This window comes from Euleptes europaea, chromosome 2 (genome assembly GCF_029931775.1).
Source record: "Euleptes europaea isolate rEulEur1 chromosome 2, rEulEur1.hap1, whole genome shotgun sequence".
Lineage (NCBI taxonomy): Eukaryota > Metazoa > Chordata > Lepidosauria > Squamata > Sphaerodactylidae > Euleptes > Euleptes europaea.
The window spans coordinates 20,000,508-20,020,472 of record NC_079313.1 but is presented as its reverse complement, the minus strand read 5'-3'; the positions used below and the strand labels follow the sequence as shown (position 1 = coordinate 20,020,472).

General features: G+C 46.4%; 1 protein-coding gene across 1 annotated transcript in view; it reads left to right on the top strand.

Moving 5' to 3' along the window:
- CACNA1E (calcium voltage-gated channel subunit alpha1 E) overlaps positions 1 to 19,965 on the top strand; it is a 430,764-nt gene that overhangs the window by 158,991 nt on the left and 251,808 nt on the right. The window contains exon 7 of the mRNA XM_056844152.1: positions 19,112 to 19,215. Coding sequence (XP_056700130.1) covers positions 19,112 to 19,215 — 104 coding nt within the window. The remainder of the gene's footprint in view (positions 1 to 19,111; positions 19,216 to 19,965) is intronic.

The window sequence follows — 19,965 nt, the reverse complement described above, 5'->3', positions numbered from 1 at the left end:
AGGCAGGCGCGTTTGCACGCGTTGCCTGCCAACCCTCAGCTGGTTGGCGGGCAGCCAGGTGGATTGTCAGGGGTTTGCCTGCCACCACCTGGCACTTGGCAACCCTAGGGGAGGGACTTCAATGCTATTGAGTCCAATTGCCAACGTGGCCATTTTCTCCAGGTGAACTGATCTCTACTGGCTGGAGATCAGTTGTATTAGCAGGAGATGTCCAGCCACCACCTGGAGGTTTGCAACTCTGTCTCTGGATCTGCTCACTGTCTCCTGGTCTTGACACTAGTGAAGCCATAACTCTGTCTCTTGATGTCACATGATTTCCTGTCATGTGTTTGCCAGCATGGTGTAGTGGTTAAGAGCGGCAGACTCGAATCTGGAGAACCAGGTTCGATTCCCCACTCCTCCACATGAAGCCTGCTGGGTGACCTTGGGCTAGTCACAGTTCTTTCACAACTCTCTCAGCCTTACCCGCTTCCCAAGGTGTCTGCTGTGGGGAGCGGAAGGGCAGGTTCCAGGGTAAGCTGCTTTGAAACGCCTTTCGGTAGAGAAAAGCAGGGCATAAAAACCAACTCTTCTTCTTCTTTGTGGGTCCTGAGTTTGGAGCCATTGAGGACAGCTGGTCTAAGTCATCTGTTAAAAACTGTAAGATAGTGTTCGCGACCGTACATTAGCCGAGAGATACTGTCAGACACTGACTAGATGTCACATACTATTAAATACTGAGTGCTGCTGTATATCAGCTGTCAGATTCTAGCTATAACATGCCAGATACTGAAGACCAGCTCCCAGATACTATCAGAGGTTGACTGCGACTGCAAATTCTGTGGGTGACAAATGCTGACGCTGAACAATAAATATTTGTCAAATAGTCACATATCCGGAAACATTGCTGAGAAATTCACAGAGGATATTTTTCAGGATATTTGGTGGGGGGAGAGGGGGTTCATTTCAGCCCTAACATATTTCATTGTTTTCAGTTCGTGAGCCCAAGTTCTGCAAGGGTGCTACAGCACAGTGACTGGACGACTCTTTGTCAGAAAACATTCCTGGTTTGATTAGGGGGACTCGGTGGTCCCCTGGGCAATGAATTTGCTCCAGGGTGCTGACTGCTCCTGCTCCAAGGCTAATATGTCAAATGTGTAGACCTTGCTCTTTCCTCTGCCCACATCCGTACACACCTCCCGTGCTTTGGCAATTGACCTTCTGAGACACCGGGGCTCCTGCCAGCCATTTCCAACCCTGAGAATGCAACACAGGAGGGGTGAATGTCGATAAACGGGTTGAAAAGCAGACCTCTGAATTTTTTAAGCTCAGCATTCTCACGTTGTGTTTTTAGACAAAGGAGTGACTTGTGAGATCGGGCCAGACAGATTAAATTAGAATGTGGGAAAGATCTCCAGCATAGTTTTAGTCATGCGCAGTCTGAGGGCAGATTCATGTGATACCCTTAGCATGGGGCAATATGGATTTGACTCAATATATGAGATGTCGGGAGATCTGTAATCAGTAAGGTTGCCATGTCCCTCTTTGCCACTGGCGGGAGGTTTTTGGGGCGTAGCCTGAGGAGAGTGGGGTTTGGGGAGGGGACATGGAGTGCCATAGAGTCTAATTGGCCATTTTCTCCAGGATAATTGATCTCTATCAGATGGAGATCAGCTATAATAGCAGGACATCTCCTGCTAGTACCTGGAGGTTGTAATCAAAAAACGGCTTGCAAGTGCTTAATCAGGAGTATGGAATTCAAAATATAGCACAAAACAATTGTTTCTAAAATAAAGAAACCAAACAAAAGCAACTCATGCTATTACAGATATATATTGGAAACATTCAATAAAGTTCAATAACCACAATTCTGGAGCAAAGTCCTACTTTGCCATCCAGATACATAGGAAAGGTACACTCCTTCATGCATTGATTGTGCACGGAAAGATTGAAGGCTTGAAAAAATCTACACAAAATGGAATTATACCGGATCTCCATTGCTCTACATCTTGTTTCCGTGGTTTACTGATTCACTTTATGAAATTGAAATTATTAATACGGACTGAATAAGGACTGAGCATTTTGGCTTATATTTTGCATTGTAAAGCCTTATGCTGAGAGCTGGGATCTTACTTAGACCAATTGTGATATACATTTCTTTGCTCCAGAATTGTGGTTATTGAATGTTTCCAATATATATCTGTAATAGCATGAGTTGCTATTGTTTGGTTTCTTTATTTTAGAAACAATTGTTTTGTGCTATATTTTGAATTCCAGGTTGGCAACCCTATCTCCAGGCAAACTGATCTCTATTGGCTGGAGATCAGTTGTAATAGCAGATCTCCAGCTAGTACCTGGAGTATGGCAACCCTAGTAATAAGATCTGATGATTTTTTTAAGCCAGTAGCAGCCCCAAGAGAGACAGCATTTAACCTTTCCACCCCATCTAGTTTCACCATTAACACACACTAATGAATACAAATGGGCACTTTTTCCTGTCTTTTCCCCTTTTTCCAGGGCTAATAACAGCATATACATGGGGGGAAGGGGTTCGATGAGGAAATCATGCAGGGTATGGGCACATTAAACCACATCAGGACCCCAATATGGCTTCCATTGGCTTTTTTAAAAAAACGTTGGGAAGATTCAGTTATGGATATTTCCCTATAGGGTCATCTACTTAGTTCTTCAGTCCAGTCTGGATCTGCAGTGAGAGAAGGTAACACAGGATAATTAATTAAGTTCCATGGGTGAGGCAGTGGGGCGTAGCAGTTAAAGTATGGACTTGGACCAGGAAGACCTGAGTTCAGAACCCAATTTGGCCATGAAGTTTACCGAGTCTGTCATACCTTCTCACCATAACCTACCTTGCAGGGTTGTAGTGAAGATAAAACGATGGAGGAGAAAACCCTGAATGCCTCCCAGAGCTCTTTGGAGATGATAAAAATGTAATCGATTCAGGCACAAGCAGTCCTGAGTGTAGCCAGATGCATTTCTTTTTTACTCTGAATAGAGCTGTGCTCAGGGCAGAGATAAACCTGTCTACTTCTAGCAGGCTTTTCAAAAGAAAGTTGTTTAGAACTGTGCCAGAATCACGGTCTGCGTTCATGAGGATGACAAACAGCTTCGAACAGCCTGGTGGTACTGATTCTCCCTGGCCAAGCAGCTCAGGTGTTAGAGCTTCCTTACCCATGACATCTGCCTACCAGGGAAAATAAATTCCCTTCCCCAAGCGGAGGAACCTGGCAGAGAGATGAGAGATTGCCCCCGAGTCCTCCTGTGCCTTTGCAGAGTTTCCTGGGGAGGGGGGACGACTCTGTTTTCTTGATGGCGGGGGTGCCTGCCATGTTGCACACAATATATCATAAACCCCTGGCACTTTTGGTCTGGGCAGCACTGCTTCCTGAGCACGTGGAGAGCAACTCTGGCCAGATCAAAAACGCTGCTTCTTGCAAAGCATCCGTCCCAGTAGGAAATAAGAGAATGATCGTTTATGCATGGGAGTTTTACCTGAGGTTCGTTGCTCGCTGGACCCACACCTTCCTTCACCAGCTCGAATCAAGTCCCTGCCCTTTAAATGCTGCTTTGTAATTGGCTTACTTGTAGAGTCAATTAATCTTCCTCTTTTTCTGCTGCCTTCAACATTTCCCAACATGATTCTTTTCCAGTGACTCTTGTCTTCTCATTATGTGACCAAAGTACAGTAGCCTCAGTTTAATCGTTTTAGCTTCTAGGGTCCGTTCAGGCCTGATTTGATCTATAACCCACTGATTTGTTTTTCTTTTTGGTGGTCCACAGTATCTGTAACACTCTCCTCTAACACCATATTTCAAAGGAACCTACTTTCTTCATATCAGCTTTCTTCATAGTCCAGCTTTCACACCCATACATAGTAATAGGGAATATGATGACATGAATTAACTTGATCTTGGTTGCCAGTGACACATCCTTACACTTATCTTTTCTAGCTTCTTCATGGCTGCCATTCCATGTCTCAATCTCCTTCTGATTTCTTGGCTGCAGTTTCCCTTTTGGTTGATGATAGAGCCAAGGAATAGAAAGTCTTGAACAATTTCAATTTCCTCTTTGTCAACCTTAAAGCTGAGTAATTCTCTGGTAGTCATTACTTTTGTCTTTTTGATGTTCCACTGTAGTCCTGCTTTGGCACTTCCTTCTTTAACTTTCAGCAATAGTAATTTCAAGTCTTCACTATTTTCTTCCAGTAATGTAGTATCACTGGCTTATCTCAAATTGTTAATGTTCCTCCCTCCAATTTGCATTCCACCTTCCTCTAAATCTACTCCAGCTTTCCTAATTATATGTTCTGCATACAGATTGAAGATCTAGAGAGACAAAATACATCCTTGTCTAACACCTTTGCCAACTGGAAACCGTTCTGTTTCTCCATATTCTGTTCTAACCATGGCCTCTTGTCTAGAGTACAGGTTGTGCATCAAAACAATCAATTGTGGCACACCCATTTCTTTTAAAACCAGCCATAGCTTTTCATGATCCACACTGTCAAAAGCTTTGCTGTAAGATCTACTGTACTAGCTCCTTAAATCCTACCTGCCTCCAGTTCAGACAATGCTATGCAATACAGTGAATCCAGGGTGTCTATTTTGTTGTTGTTGTTTTATTAACCCATGTCCATTTTACTCAGGACTAGGGTTGCTAACATCCTGGAGTTCTCCTGGAATACAGCTTCTCTCCAGACTACAGAAATCAGTTCCCCTGGAAGAAATGGCAGCTTCTTCAGATGGTAGACCAGAGGTCCCCAACACGGTGGATGTGAACACCACAGTGCCTGCCCTTACCTTTGCTGGTGCCCGCCAAGTGTTTTTAGAAAGTGGGTGGGACAAACAGAGCTTCTGATTGGCCACTGGAGATCTGGCAGATACTGCCAGATGAGTGTTTCAGCACTTCCACACAGCCCAAACAATGCACTTTCAATCCATTTTCAGTGCACCTTAACGATCGTGTGCAAGTGGATTTTGCCAGTTCACACATGAGGGCTAACACACTTACTGTTTGAAATGTTTATTGAGATGTTTTATTCATTCATGATCACACTTCTCCCCCTCCCTTTGGGGATGGGACTGTTTTGCAGTCGTGTAATCCCTGTGGTTTCCAAAAACACTTCTAGAACGATGTTTTTTCTTTCTCTGTTTCCTAGACGGCTTCCCCTGAAGGGCAGATAAGACTGAGACACTGTTTCTTTCTCCGCCCCTCTGTTTTCCACACCCACTGTGTAGCCCATGTCCCCTCCTCTTTCCCTCCAATAGCCATGTTCGTTTTTTAAAAATAAAATAAAATAAATGCACTTGGAGTAACATTGGATCTTCTTCTTCTTAAAAAAAGGGATAAGGCAAGTTATGTAAATCCAGCAAAGAAGTGACCCATTCTCTATCAAGTTTCCTTTGTTTCTGTTGTTACAGACGAGGCTCGGACAAGGCTGTAAAGGAAACTTGTTGCTTTTCTTCTTCTTCTGCTCACCCCTTCCCTTGAGAGCTGCAGGAGAATGATTGTTTCTGAGTTTCTTCTTTCTTTTCTCTCCCCTGCCCCCGTTTTCCTTCTGGTGCAATATCCCCAGATCTGAATGATTTCCTGCTTTTTGTCCCTTTGCGTTAGCACGAGAACTAGAAGCATGAGGGGGGAAACGTGAGCCCATCGCCCTATCGTCCCGATGCACTGACGATCCCACGCAAGCGCACCAAAATGCTGAGGGAGGTGAAGGGGAACCCAAGCAAGTTATGTGGTGCGCCCTCCACGCCCTCTTCTCTTTTGTGTTTCATTGGAGGTGCGCTCTGAAAGCAAACGTTTCAGAGACATTAGAACGAGCAGAAGTGTGTGTGGGGGGGAAGACAGGAAACTGCATCCAGCACGATTGTTTTTAAGGTGTTTTTCATACGTTTCCCAGCCTGGGTGCGATAAGCCTCACAGTAAAATCCACCTTCGAAGTGGATTGAAAGTGCATTATTTGGGCTGTGTGAAAGTGCCCTTATTAGTTAGCTCTATATGCATACTCTTTTTTAAAGAATATGTTCATCCTGTTGCTGGGCTAGTGCCTAATTGTGTGGGGCGCTCTAGTGGGACCTGGCCCATTAAGAGTGAGAACCCAGCCATACCTCAGCAGAGTGACCCAAAGATGACATACAACCAGCTTGGAGGAATGGCACAACTTTATTGTTTGCAGCAGCAAGGCATTGGAATGGCATGGGAGCGTTATCCTACCATCGGCCTGCCACCATTGCAGGCCGATGAAAATACCCAGCCATGCTGGGCCACTTTTGAGATGGCAGTTCCTGGGACACACAAGGGCGGCAGCCAGCTGTGTGGTCCCCCGCCACTTGGAAGGAGGCCATTTGACCGCACATGGCAAGGCATGCCCCGACAGCCCCGCCGGGTTGTTCATGGCAGCCTTCCATCTTGGCCTGTCCCCTTCCGGCCTCCCCCAAAATCCCTTATTGGGATCCTCCCTGTTGGGAGTTTCTGCCTGAAAAACTGAAGAGCTACAGAGTTATGCATAACCTCACTCCCCGACATTTTGTGATTGGCTCTGCCTCCTGAAACAGCCATTTTGTGGTTGCGCCCACCGCCCTGTGTCAGATTCCCAAAGATGCCAGCTGGCTCGAAAAGGTTGGGTACCCCTGTGGTAGCCTATATGGCAAAACATCCCCACTGAGTTCCCTCCCTTCCCCAACATCTGCCAACCACCCTGAAATCTTCAAGAATTCCCAAGACGGAGCTGTCAACCCTGATCAGTACCTCTAAGCCTTCCCCTTGAGGCCTCAAATGCACTATTTTCTGTAACAAAGATGGGAAAGCCGGGAGAAGAGGATTTAGGTATGTGTCTCATAATGAAATTTTGCTGCAGTAGCAAATTCTCTCTTAGCATGAGGCAGAAATTGATATAGCCCTTCAGCTTATTCCCGGCTCAGAGAAATGGGGAAGGGTGATGGAAGATGACACCTTTAGCTGTTAAACAGCGGAAAAAGCTGGAGCCTCCTCCCCTCCATTTTCTTGTCGAAGGAAAACCTACCCTCCTTCAAACTGCAATCCTATACATACTTGCTTCAGGGTAAATCCAACTGAATATAATATGACATACTTCTGATTAAATATGAATAGGATTGTATCTTTAGTGGTAAAATAAAGAGACTCTGCACATGCTTTCAATCATTTTGTTAGCAGAAATTCTGGGCGGGGGAGAGAGAAGTTTAACACCTGATGGCAAAGGTGATGAAGCTCAAACACATGAACACACTGGATACTGAACCTGTAGGGTTGTCAGGTCCCTCTTCGCAACCAGGTTTTGGAGGCGGAGCCTGAAGAGGGCGGGGTTCGGGGATGGGCTTCAATGCCATAGAGTCCAATTGCCGAAGGGGCCATTTTCTCCAGGTGAACTGATCTCTATCGACTGGAGATCAGTTGTAATAGCAGGAGATCTCCAGCTAGTACCTGGAGGTTGGCAACTCTTTGAACCTGGGACCTTCTTCATGCCAAGCAGAGGCTCTACCCTGAGCCCCAGATCCTCCCCAACACTTCTGGAAGTCTGTTTTTCTGGAACCATCAAGCCTGTCTCTAGATTGGCCTGTGTGCATGTAATTAATTCTAAAGCGGGCCAAGTTCATCATATGGCCCTTTGCTTTGAGTGTGCCTTGGCAACATGAAAAATATCTTCTTGAGCGAGGGATCTGGAGAGTTCTGAATCAAATTGAGATCTGCAGTGTTCATATCCCTCTTCGTCTCATGGACCTGAGTGGTGTGTTGAGTATTGGCTTGTAGGGAAGGGGGCATATGGCAGGATTTCTGTGCTGTATTAGGTATGCCTATGCTTGTTGCAAACACCATGGCAACCCAATCAGGTCAGCAGAGTCATTCATTTTGCCTGCTGCTCTTCAAGCCCCAGCAAAAAAAAACCTCAGGTACTGTGGGCTGGAGGTAGGGTTGCCAGCTCTGGGTTGGAAAATTCCTGGAGATTTGGGGGTGGAACCTGGGGAAGACAAAGACGTCAGCCGGGAAATAATTCTATGGAGTCCACCCTCCAAAGCAGCCATTTTCTGTAAGGGAACTGATCTCTGACGTTTGGAGATCACTAGCAGTCCCCTGGTGATCTCTAGGTCCCACTTAGAAGATGGCCACTCTAATTGGAGAACACGCAATACAGCTAGGGCTGCCAAACTCCAGGTAGCTATTAAAACTGATTTTTTAAATTTCTATTAGATTTATATCCTGTCCTTTCCTGACTACAGTCAGGCTCAGGGCGGATATTAACAAGAAAACAACATATTATAAAATTTAAAACCTTATACAGTACTCCATCATGCTGAAGAAATCAAAACTAATCCGGGACATTTTGTTGCAGAATCCCACCAGTAAGAATGAAATGTGTTCTCTGATATCTGCAAAGGCACTTTTCACTAATTAATATCTAGCATGGCCAACCTCCAGGTGGTAGATGGAGATCTCCTGCTATTACAGCTAATCTCCAGCTGATAGAGCTCAGTTCCCCTGGAGAAAATGGCCGCTTTGGCAATTAGACTCTATGGCATTGCAGTCTCTCCCCTCCCCAAACCCCCCTTTCTCAGGCTCCACCTCAAAAACCTCCCACTGCTGATAAAGAGGGACCTGGCAACCCTATTAATCATCAATAAAGCTTTGGAAGCTCCCCACTTGGAGGATGGAGTCCCTATTCCCCTCTTCATTCTCCTCCCCATATTCTACCCCACTTGGGGGTGGATCTGCAGACAACCAAGATCAGTTCCCCTGAAGAAAATGGCTGCTTTGGAGGGTGGGCTGTGTGGCATTATACCCTGCTTCGCCCCCTCCCAAACCCCGCTCTCTCTGGGCTTCACCCCAAAAACCCCCAGGTATTTCCTGTCCCAGAGCTGGCAGACCTAAGTACAGCAGGGTTTTATGTACAGCAAACCACAGCCTGTCCTGATCCTTCCATTGCTTTCCCCCCAGAAGTCTTTCACTTGCCAGCGGTGGTTTGGAGGGTGGACTCTGATCTGGAGAACTGGGTTTGATTCCCCGCTCCTCCACATGAGTGGTGGACGAAGGGTCGCCAACCTCCAGGCATTAGCTGGATATCTCCTGCTATTACGACTGATCTCTAGCTGACAGAGATCAGTTCACCTGGAGAAAATGGCCGCTTTGGACTCTATGGCATTGAAGTCCCTCCCCTTCCCAAACCCCACCCTCCTCAGGCTCCACCCCAAAAACCTCCTGCCAGTGGCAAAGAGGGACCTGGCAGCCCTAGGCAGACGCTAATCTGGTGAACTGGTGAACCCACTCCTACACATGAAGCTAGTTGGGTAATCTTGGGCTAGTCACTGTTTTCTTAGAGCTCTCTCAGCCCCACCTACCTCACAGGGTGTCTGCTGTGGGGAGGGGAAGTGAAGGTGATTGTAAGCCGGTTTGATTCTTCCTTAAATGGGAGAGAAAGTCGGCATATAAAAACCAACTCTTCTTCTTTGTATGCAAATGGGTTGTAGAAGCCTTGCCTCATCTACTCTCCTTTGTTGAACCCTTCTTTCCTTCTGAGTTTAGCATCGGCTTTACATCCTCTTTTTCTCCGCCTTCGTCTCTCCCCCCTGGCTCTTTTGTTTTGCCCTCGAGCCTGCGAATGTAGGATGGAGCAAACTCTTCTTCTTCCTCCTCCTATTTGAGGATCAGCTGCTTGTGTCGGAATGCCAGGGCTCCTCATCCCAAGGGAGCACGTGCAGAAACAGATTTAACACTCCAGCCCTCTCCTCCCCCCTCCCTCTTTTCTCCTCTTCCCTCCTGCACTCCTTTCTGAGGAATAATGTGATAATTGCCATGTGTGACTATTTACTTAAGAAGGAGGTGGCACCACCCCCTAGTTGGGCAGGTTCATCACGGGAGAAAACACTGCTAACTGCACTGAGCCTCGGATCGCTGGTAATTGAGAATGCTTTCCCGCTGCAGGTGTGCGGCCGCCTCCGAGCTGTTTTCGCCGTCTGTCATGGTCCCCACCCCCACCCCACACTTGTGTGTCACTGTCACATCTCGAGTCTAATAGGAGAAAAGCCAGAGAGATAACAGAAGTGAGAGAGGACTTGGAAGAACTGGCGTGGCAGGTACAAAAGTATGGCTGGTGGTGACAGGGATTTAGATTGGGATTCTCACCCTCCCTCCAAGGATCTCACAGCATTGTTTTAGCCCCCTCACATACCTGTGATGTTAGTTGGGATCAGTGGCGGACCTACACTTTTGGGGCCCTGAAGCTTGAACTGCTACGGGGGCCCCTTCGCAACTAGCAACAATAGGGCAACATTCAACAAGGTCCAAAGGGCTTAAAAGTGTGCGGTGGTCCTCAACAAGGGCTGGGGCTTTTTTGGCGCTGGCCCCAGCCTGATGGAATGCTCTTCCAAGTAACATCAGGGCCCTGCGGGACCTTCAGAAGTTCCGCAGGACCTGGAAAACAGAACTATTCCACAAGGCCTACAATGGAGGGCAGCCACAGGTTGTCATCGTTGCTGGCCTCCCTCCCCTTTCCTCCCCCTCGGGGCTTCTGATATGAGGACTGGGCTGCTTGGCCGGGCCTCCAACGGCCCTGTAATTATATGAGTACCATCTGGTTAACTGTATTAATTGTACTGAATGGTTTTATGAATTTTATTGATTACTTATGAATTTTAGATATTTATTGTTTTATTATTGTTGTTGTTACCTGCTATCAGGTAAGGGAGAGGAATGGGGATCTTCAGTAGCTGCCACCACTCTGGTGTGGGCCTAACTCAGGAGGGCCCAGAGCACCCTCCGTGCCCCGGCTGTTTCTTCTCCCAACAGGGTATACTTTCTAGGTGACCAAATGAGGCGTGAGGACCCAGGCAGAGTAACAAACAGTTTAATAAAGAGGTCTAATAACAATGATAACTCAAGCCACAATAGGATGACAAAACCAGTAAAAGCAGATAAACAAAAACCCTAATGCGTCTATCTTTACTATCCCTAGCCGTCTCCTGGCACTAGGCCTCAGGCAAACTCACCCCTTCCTGGATGAGGCAGCCTCTCCTCAGCCTGCTCCCTAGGAGTGAACCCTTTTCAGGCAAGGCCTTTTATTCCTTCTCCCCAGGCATCACTCTCTTATCCCCGATTGGCCCTAGCCTTCCCTCCAAATCCTCTTCCACCAATCACAAGACCCAGAGGCTGGGGGGGTGGGGAGATGTAGGCCTAGTAACTACTTTAATATAGGACTCCCTAGGGCCTGTAGGCCACACTTGAGGCCTAGGAACATGACACCCACCCTTAGCCCGGCTTTGACCGGGAATGAGGGCTGGTTATAAATTTAACTATTAAATAAATAATAATAGGGAGGTAGAAGGTCATCAGAGTGGGGGCTTGTTAGGATAAAGAGGTGAAAATCTTCTTTTTGGTGTTAAAACGTACAAGTGAGACGAGTGCAGCCTGAATTGAGAATTCAGATGTCTTTTTATGGTTCCAGTTGGCTCTTGCCTAAGGGCTGAGCTATAGAACTATTAAGCTGTGCACCAACGAAGGATTTGAGGATCCAGCTGCCCCAATGTAGGTTATGAATAGATTCTGGCGAGCTCAGTGAACCCTTACAGCTGGGGGTTCAAGCTAAGGTTGCCAGGTCCACACTCACGGGAGGTTTCTGTGTTAATTGTGTGTGTGTGTGTGTGTGTGTGTGTGTGCGTGCGTTGACGCAGCACTTCCGGTGTCACCTTGCAAGGAGCCTTAGACCACCACAAAACCAGAAGTGCTGTGTCGGCATGCGCATGCACATTTGCCCGCCAGCCCTCAGCTGGTCAACGGGCAGAGGGACACATTACTGGGGGGGTTGCCCGCCACCAGCAGGCACCTGGCAACCCTAGTTCAAGCGCTGCAAGCCCCTGAGAAAATTTTGAAATTTCACCAATTACAGGGACATTTTGAGGCCATATGAAGTGGGTATTAGAGCATATTCTAAAGTCAATAATAAGTACTTCAATCCATTGGCTTATGATTCTATCACTAAAAAAACTCGATCAATTTTGTTGAGAAATTCACTCATTTTAAGAAAAATTGCTTCGGGGGCCCCTCTAGGATTTGGGGCCCTGAAGCTTAAGCTTCATTAGTTTCACAGTAGATCCGCCTCTGGTTGGGATGAGATAGGGTTTCCAGGTCCCTCTTTGCCACCGCTGGAGGTTTTTTGGGGCCTGAGGAGGGCGGGGTTTGGGAAGGGGAGGGACTTCAATGCCATAGAGTCCAGTTGCCAAAGCAGCCATTTTCTCCAGGGGAACTGATCTTGGTTGTCTGCCGATCCACCCCCAACTGATCTCCTGGAATAGCAGGATATCTCCAGTAGGGTTGCCAGGTCCCTCTTCGCCACCAGCGGGAGCTTTTTGGGGTGGAGACTGAGGAGGGTGGGGTTTGGGGAGGGGGGACTTCAATGCCATACATTTTTATCCTGCACCTAAGCAGCTCAGGGTGGCATGCATACTTCTCTTGTCCTCATTTCATCCTCACAACCACCCTTGGAGGTGGTTGGACTGAGAGGCCCAATGTGAGCCAATAAGCTTCATAGAAGAGTTTGGGCACCTGGAAGCATCAACAGCTGCTATAGGAAGCTGGAGGCTGGCTCTTGTTAGGTTTCAGATAAAAAGTGACTTCGTCAAGGCCACCCAAATTAATCCCATGGCAGAATGAGAATGTAAAGGGACCTGTTGGTTTTGTTTTCTTGGCTACCCTGGATAGAGACTTTGCTCAGAATGAGACGTTATCTGGATGCATGGAAGGTTACTGTTGGGAAGGAAGAAGAAGAATTGGTTTGTATACCCTGCTTTTCTCTGTCTTTAAGGAGTCTTAAAGCAGCTTACAATCGCCATCCCTTCTTCTCCGCACAACAGACACCTTGTGAGATAGGTGGGGCTGAGAGAGTTCGTAGAGACAGGCTTCATGTGGAGGAGCGGGGAAACCAACCCAGTTCACCAGATTAGACTCTGCCGCTCAAGTGGAGGAGCGGGGAATCAAACCCCATTCTCCAGATTAGAGTCCACCCTTCTCAACAACTACACCACACTGGCTCTCACTGGTTTAGCAGTTGCGGGGACCATAATGGAGACTGCTTCTTTTAAGAGGCTCAACTTCAGCTCTTACCCTGGACCATTTTGAAAACACTGTACCAATGAGTCAGACAAAGACGATGGCTTAATTAGCGTTAAAGAAAGCATCGGGTGGGGGAAGAAGATGCAGAATATTTCACTCCAAGGAGATGGATGTTGCCTCCCTCAGACAGTCACGTACTGCTGCATCACTGTGCCAGCCAACGTCACAGCCCGCTTTACCTGCCAGAAGGATAAATGGGGTCTGGGAAACATCCATGGAGGTGCAGAGGGGGCAGGGCCTTATTAAAAGGCAATGAATAACCAACCCTATTAGAGTCCCGGACAATCTTGTCAGAAGCCTTTTAAGCTGTCAGCCACTTGCTCCATGGCTGCTGAGTCCCTGGGCAAGTCGGGTTTCATTCTTCCCCTCTCTTTGACTCCTCTGCATTTCAGCTTGGATGGAAAAAATGCAGTTTTGTGGGAGGACCACATGGCGCACAATTAGCAGCGACAACATTGTACTACGTGTGAGTTTGCAAACACACAGGCTGGGGGGGGGGGGATGGAATGCGGTAGCCCAGGGTGAAAAGGCTAGCAGCAGCCTACATGCCATGACTTCATGCCCTGCCCCCACATTTATTGGCTTCAGATATGTAGGGTTGCCCTTAACATTACAACGTAAAATAAACTATCACAGTGGATAGTAATATAGTTACTCACATTTATTGGCTTCAGATGTGTAGGGTTGCCAACCTCCAGGTACTAGCTGGAGATAGGGTTGCCAAGTGCCCGGTGGTGGCAGGTAAAATCCCGCAGATCCACCGGGCTGCCCGCTGGCCAGCTGATGGTTGGCAGGCACTGCGTGCATGCGCACACGCAAACGCATATGCGTCACTTTCAGGTAAACTCGAAAGTGACGCAGACGCTCTGGCAATCTCGGATAAAACTCTGTGGAAACCATAGAGTTTTGGCCGAGATCTCTAGAGCGTCTGCTTCGCTTCCAGGTAAGCCATGGCCCTGGAAAGCTCCCGTAGGTGGATCTATGGGGCCTGGCAAGCCTAGCTGGAGATCTCCTGCTTTTACAACTGATCTCCAGCCGATAGAGATCAGTTCCCCTGAAGAAAATGGCAGCTTTGGCAATTGGACTCAATGGCATTGAAGCCCCTCCCCTCCCCAAACCCCGCCCTCTTCAGGCTCCGCCCCCAAAAGCCTCCCGCCGGTGGCGAAGAGGGACCCGACAGCCCTACAGATGTGGCAATTTAGCAGACCAACCTAATCGCAGAAATATCTGCAGCCTCAGCAATTAAACATATTGAAATTGTCAAGCACGGGTTTTTAGAATCCCAGATTATTGTGTCTCTTTTAATATGTGGGTATGTAGGTCTGCCTTGGATTGGAGCCCTGGCAGTCATCACAAAGGAGGATTATTATGGGAAGGGTAGAGGCAGAGTCTCTATAAACTATTCAGAAAAGCTTGGGGTAAGTTTGCCAGGTGGCTGCAGTCCTGCTGCTTCAACCAGTAATACTATATCCTGGCAAGTTATGGATATTGGTGTCTGAAAAGTCAATAAACATCAGAGCTGGCCTGACAAAGGTTTTGGGGTTTTTTTATGTTTGTTTGCCCTTAATCTATTCCTGGACCCACCAGAAATAGACTAATAGATAATTGTTGGTAGGTCAACAGATTTGCATTTGAGTTCTTCAAGAAACCTTGGGTGCATGCTGTCTGGAGCTGCAGACTGGTTAGTATTCAATTCACCTAGTAATCCTAGAACTTTATCTGTCGTTGTCTTGATTTGACCCAGCTCTTCAGACACTAGGGTTGCCAACCTACAGATGGGTCAAAAAAAGAGAAGAAAAGCACTAATGGCTGCATCAAAAATCTAATTTAATCAGATTCCTTATTGTCTGGGATTCTGCAAGGCAGCTCCCGGTGAAGAAATTGTGACTCGAAATTGTGCCGGGCTGACGAACACCGCACCTGGATCAAGTCTTCTTTTACAAGAGGAACTGAGAAACACTATGTGGCAGTCCTAGGTTTCTAGGCTGTTTTTTCCTACTTTTCTCACTATTTCGGGACTTTATAGTATTGTGTTGAACATATGATTATTGCATTGTGATAATTGCATTGTGTCCTTATAATTGTGTGTTGCAGCATACTGCGTAGCAGCATATTATATTTTTGATGCAGCCATCAGTGCTTTTCCTCTCTATTTTTTGACCAGTCACTTATTAGCACGAGTTGTTTCTTTTGAATTCCAACCTACAGATGGGGCCTGGAGAGCTCCCAGAATTACAATTATATCTCCAGTTTACAGAGATCAGTTACTGTGGAGAACGTGGCTGCTTTGGATGGTGGACTCTATGGCATTATACCTGGCTGAGGTCCCTCTACTCCCCACCCTCCCCAGGATCTCCCCCTCAGATTTCCAGGAATTTCCCAACCTGTGTTGGAAAAATGCCTTTGGACCTTAGATAGTGTTTGTGGAATTTCCCAACCCAGAGTTGGCAACCCTATCAGATGACCTTCCTAAAAACTGGCTCTGGCGTGGGTATGTGCCCCACATTTTCCACAGTAAAAACAGATGCAGGATTTCATTTGATTTCTCTGCTGTGGGGACACTTTGGCATTTGGGCAAAACTATGGTAGAAGCCGTTTTGACCACAGAATTTTGCCTAAATAGCAGAGCGTCCCTGTAGTCGTCAGCGAGGTAATGATGTCATTTCCGGTGCACGCCAGAAATGACGTCACATCGGAAGACTGCCCTAAGTCCCCACCTCCTGTCGGTTGCCAGGAGGTACCGGGCTACACTAAGCTAAAGCAAAATTGGATTGCGAAGACAAAAGACCATTGAGCTTGACAGACAGAAAAAAATGCAAACATTCGGCAAAATAAGCCCCCCGCCCCCCAAACTTCATGTTTTTGGGAGTACCCAAAGATCTTCTATGAAATATTTTCTGTTTTGGAATGAGTGGATTTTTTAAGGCAGCATTTTACTCACTCAGAATGTGTAATATGAAGATTGCTGTGTAAGACAATCTTAGATAATGATAATTCATATGTACACTATAGACATATTGTAGCATCATTACAAGGATTTGTCTGTTTAAATGTGACTAATTTTTCCACATTTAATATGCTATAATATGTATGATGATAATACTCTATTGAATAATTCAATTTTTTCAGTCTTATGATGTTTAATACAATATCCAAATACGCTGCTGGCCTTGTTATGACTATATGAGACGTCTTCTGCTTAAACACCCATTCTTTTCTTTGATATGAAATCTGTTTCCCATTTTAAATTTTCACTCCGTGCTACCTTTCAGATGGCAAAAGCTAAGATATTAAGATATTAAATACCCGGGTCTCCAGATTAGAGTGGTGGACTCTGATCTGGAGAATCGGGTTTGATTCCCCACTCCTCCACATGAGCAGCGGACGCTAATCTCGTGAACCAGGTTGGTTTCTCCACTCCTCCACAAGAAGCCAGCTGGGTGACCTTGGGCTAATCACAGCTCTCTTAGAGCTCTGTCAGCCCCACCTACCTCACAAGGTGTCTGTTGTGGGGAGGGGAAGGGAAGGTGATTGTAAGGCGGTTTGATTCTTCCTTAAGTGGGAGAGAAAGTTGGCATATAAAAACCAACTCTTCTTTTTCTTCACAAGATACAGCAGTTGGCATCTCTCTCTCTCTCTCTTTCAAGTATTAGTTATAGGAACCAATTTGCTTGTAGAAAACCAAGGCATTTATACTCATAAATATGAATACACTTATGTGTGCTAAGTTATAAATACTGAAGTTTATGTAAAATCTGTAAAATAAGTTTAGACTTAATATCACATATTTCAGTGTTTCTACCAATTTCTGGTTGTTTTGGGGGGAGGGAGCATTTTTTCCTATGGCTTCAAATTTTTTGGAAATTTTATATTTCTGATCATTTCTAGAGGTTGTAAAATGACTGGCTGAGAGACTGGGGCGTTTCCTGGGAAACCAAAGAGATTGTACTGAGAGGATTAATTAGGACTATTAGCAAATATTTTGAATGGCAGTTTAATTTAAAGATCAAGTAGAAAAAAATTAAAGGTCGACATGATGGAATGTCTGTGTTTCTTTCTCTAGGGCATGCTTACCAATATAGAGCATTTACTAATCAATGTGACTTTGTGGAAAATAACCCATATTGTATGCACTGCACCTTTCGCTGTCTCACTCCCTCTCCGTCCTCTCCATTTTCCTCTTGTCCCTCACCCTTTGGAAGAGAGGCAGAACTCAGTTGTCTTCGTTCGTTCCCCTTTCCTCTTTTAAGTCTGGCAATAAGCTATGTGTGGTCTAGGCTTACCAGGGCCCGCAGCTCCATCGGCGGGAGCTTTTCTTCAGCGTGCGATGCGCCAGCATGCCTGGCGCGACGCACCTACATCACTTCTGGCTTTACTCGGAAGCGACATGGACTCTCTATCAATCTCTGCTATCAATCTATAGTTTCCATTGAGTTTCTGCAGAGGTTGCCAGAGTGTCCGCGTCACTTCTGGGTAAAACCAGAAGTGACGTGGGCGCGTTGCACGGGCACGCATGCACACATTGCCCGCTGGCCCTCAGGTGGTCGGCAGGCAGCCCGGTGGATTGGCGCGATTTTACCCGCCACCACCGGGCACTTGGCAACCCTAGTGTGGTCAGTCAGATTCCCCAGATTCTTAAGAGTTCCCCAACTTGTGAACCTTCAAGGACCATTTTAGCTGCTTCCGCAGCGTAAATAGTCTGCAAGGCACCTATCCTACATTTGGCTACATTTCTGAGTTGCCTCAATCAAGAAGTGAATTCCATTATTCCATTGGTAACATCAGGCAGCCCACCCAATGCTAGTACAGGGGAACTGACTTCTTGGCAAAGCACCGTGCAACGTGGCAGCGTGCTTGTTAAGTTAAGCCCAGCTCCTTCTCCAGAACCATTAGGGTTGCCAACCTCCAGGTAGTAGCTGGAGATCTCCCGCTATTACAACTGATCTCCAGGCAACAGAGATCAGTTCACCTGGAGAAAATGGCTCCTTTGGCAATTGGACTCTATGGCATTGAAGTCCCTCCGCTCTCCAAACCCTGCCCTCCTCAGGCTCCATCCCCGAAATCTCCAGGTATTTCCTAACCGCGAGCTGGCAACCCTAAGTGAGTTGTGATTCATGAAAGATCATGTTGAAATAGATGTTGTGAATCTTTAAGGTGCCACTAGAATTTCCTTGTATTGAGCATGAAATGGTTCCTGATAAGTTCAATGGGATGGATTTCCTTATCAAGGGTATTTAGGTCTTATCAGCCTCAGTCAAAGCCACTGCCTCTTTGTTCCTGGAAGTTATGGGCTGGGGTTGAGCCTAAGCCTAGGACCAGGGCAAACTAGAATCCCTTGCCCTCCTAGATATAATCTGGATGGTGTAACTGACTGAAGAAGCCTTCGCAGTGGTGTTCTGCAGTAGTTGATGGCTATAGTGGGATGGACCTGAAGATAGTCAGACAGCACACCCATCCTTCTTTCTCTCTCTCTTATGTCGTAGTCCGCCATGTTTGTTCTGAGGAAGGGATGGGATTTTCTCCAGTGATAGTTTTTATAGGAATCAAGGAAGATTCTTGTTTGGGTTTAACCAGGGGCTGGGCAGATTGGTATATTTTATGTCTGAGTTGCTCACGAGGGAGGGAAACAAAGGAGACGTACGGAGATGTCTGGCCAATGCAAGTTTTTAATTTGCATTTCAAAGCACTACTGAGCAATACTCTCCTTAATCCTGTGCATGAAAACTTCCTTCACCTCATCTCCTCGGTTCTTGCGTGTGACTGGTTTTACTAAGGTGTTCCGTTTCAGGTCCGCTGCGCAAATGGCCAAGGAGGGAACAACAAGAAATTTGCTGGAAGGAATAGTGGAATTAGTCAACACAGGACAATGCTAATGGACATACAGCAGAAATACCACTGCTGTCTAGAGCTCAGGTGTATGGAAGCTGGGACTGGAGTAGGTACACCACGGCTGAATGCATTGTAACTCTTTGCTTAATTTTTTGTTTTGTTTCAGACCAACGATGCCTTAGGAGCCACCTGGAACTGGCTGTACTTCATACCCCTCATCATCATCGGATCATTCTTTGTTCTCAACCTTGTCCTGGGAGTGCTTTCTGGGTGAGCCAATTACCTGTTTTTTTCTTCATCAAACAGAATCCCAAGTACAAAATTCCGAAGAGCTCTACTTGTTAGGAACTCTCAGCCTTTGTTCTCCGCCTGTCCACTAGTTTCTGAACCAGGTTGGTGTTATAAGTGGGAAAGCCACTTAAATTAAACATGTCATTGAGGCTGGCCCAATATGTTTTGCTGTTAGAAGTAGAAAATCAAAGTAACGCTCTGTCACATACCCTGTCTGTGCGTGCGCATACACAATTAACATGAAGAACAATCCCTCAAGATGTTCTTTTCCACAGGCCTCACTGAAAAAAACAGAATGTATGCAAGACTATAACAGAGTGCCCATTCATTTCACTTCAGTGGAGCTTCCACAGAAGAACTCCCCAATGGATTTTGTCCCATTAATTACATCTTTCTACCTCTAATTTATTTCTTCACATCTAAAAATAAAGCCACCTGGAAAAAAATGGTATTTTTTGGATTCAGATTTGGGAATGGCATAAATGCCAGCATGCAATGGTATTTGGGTACCCTTGGGACCATTCTGGGATTCAGGTTCAGGTTCTTCTGGAAGCCCAGAATTATCCAGATTCCATTATTCCTTATGGGGTGACTTGTGGGGGGGGGACTGGAGTGACTGGTTTTCAACCGACACTAAAATTGCAGGGGGGCTAGTTCTGCCTAAAGAAGAAGAGTTGGTTTTTAAATGCTGACTTTCTCAACCACTTAAGGGAGACTCAAACCGGCTTG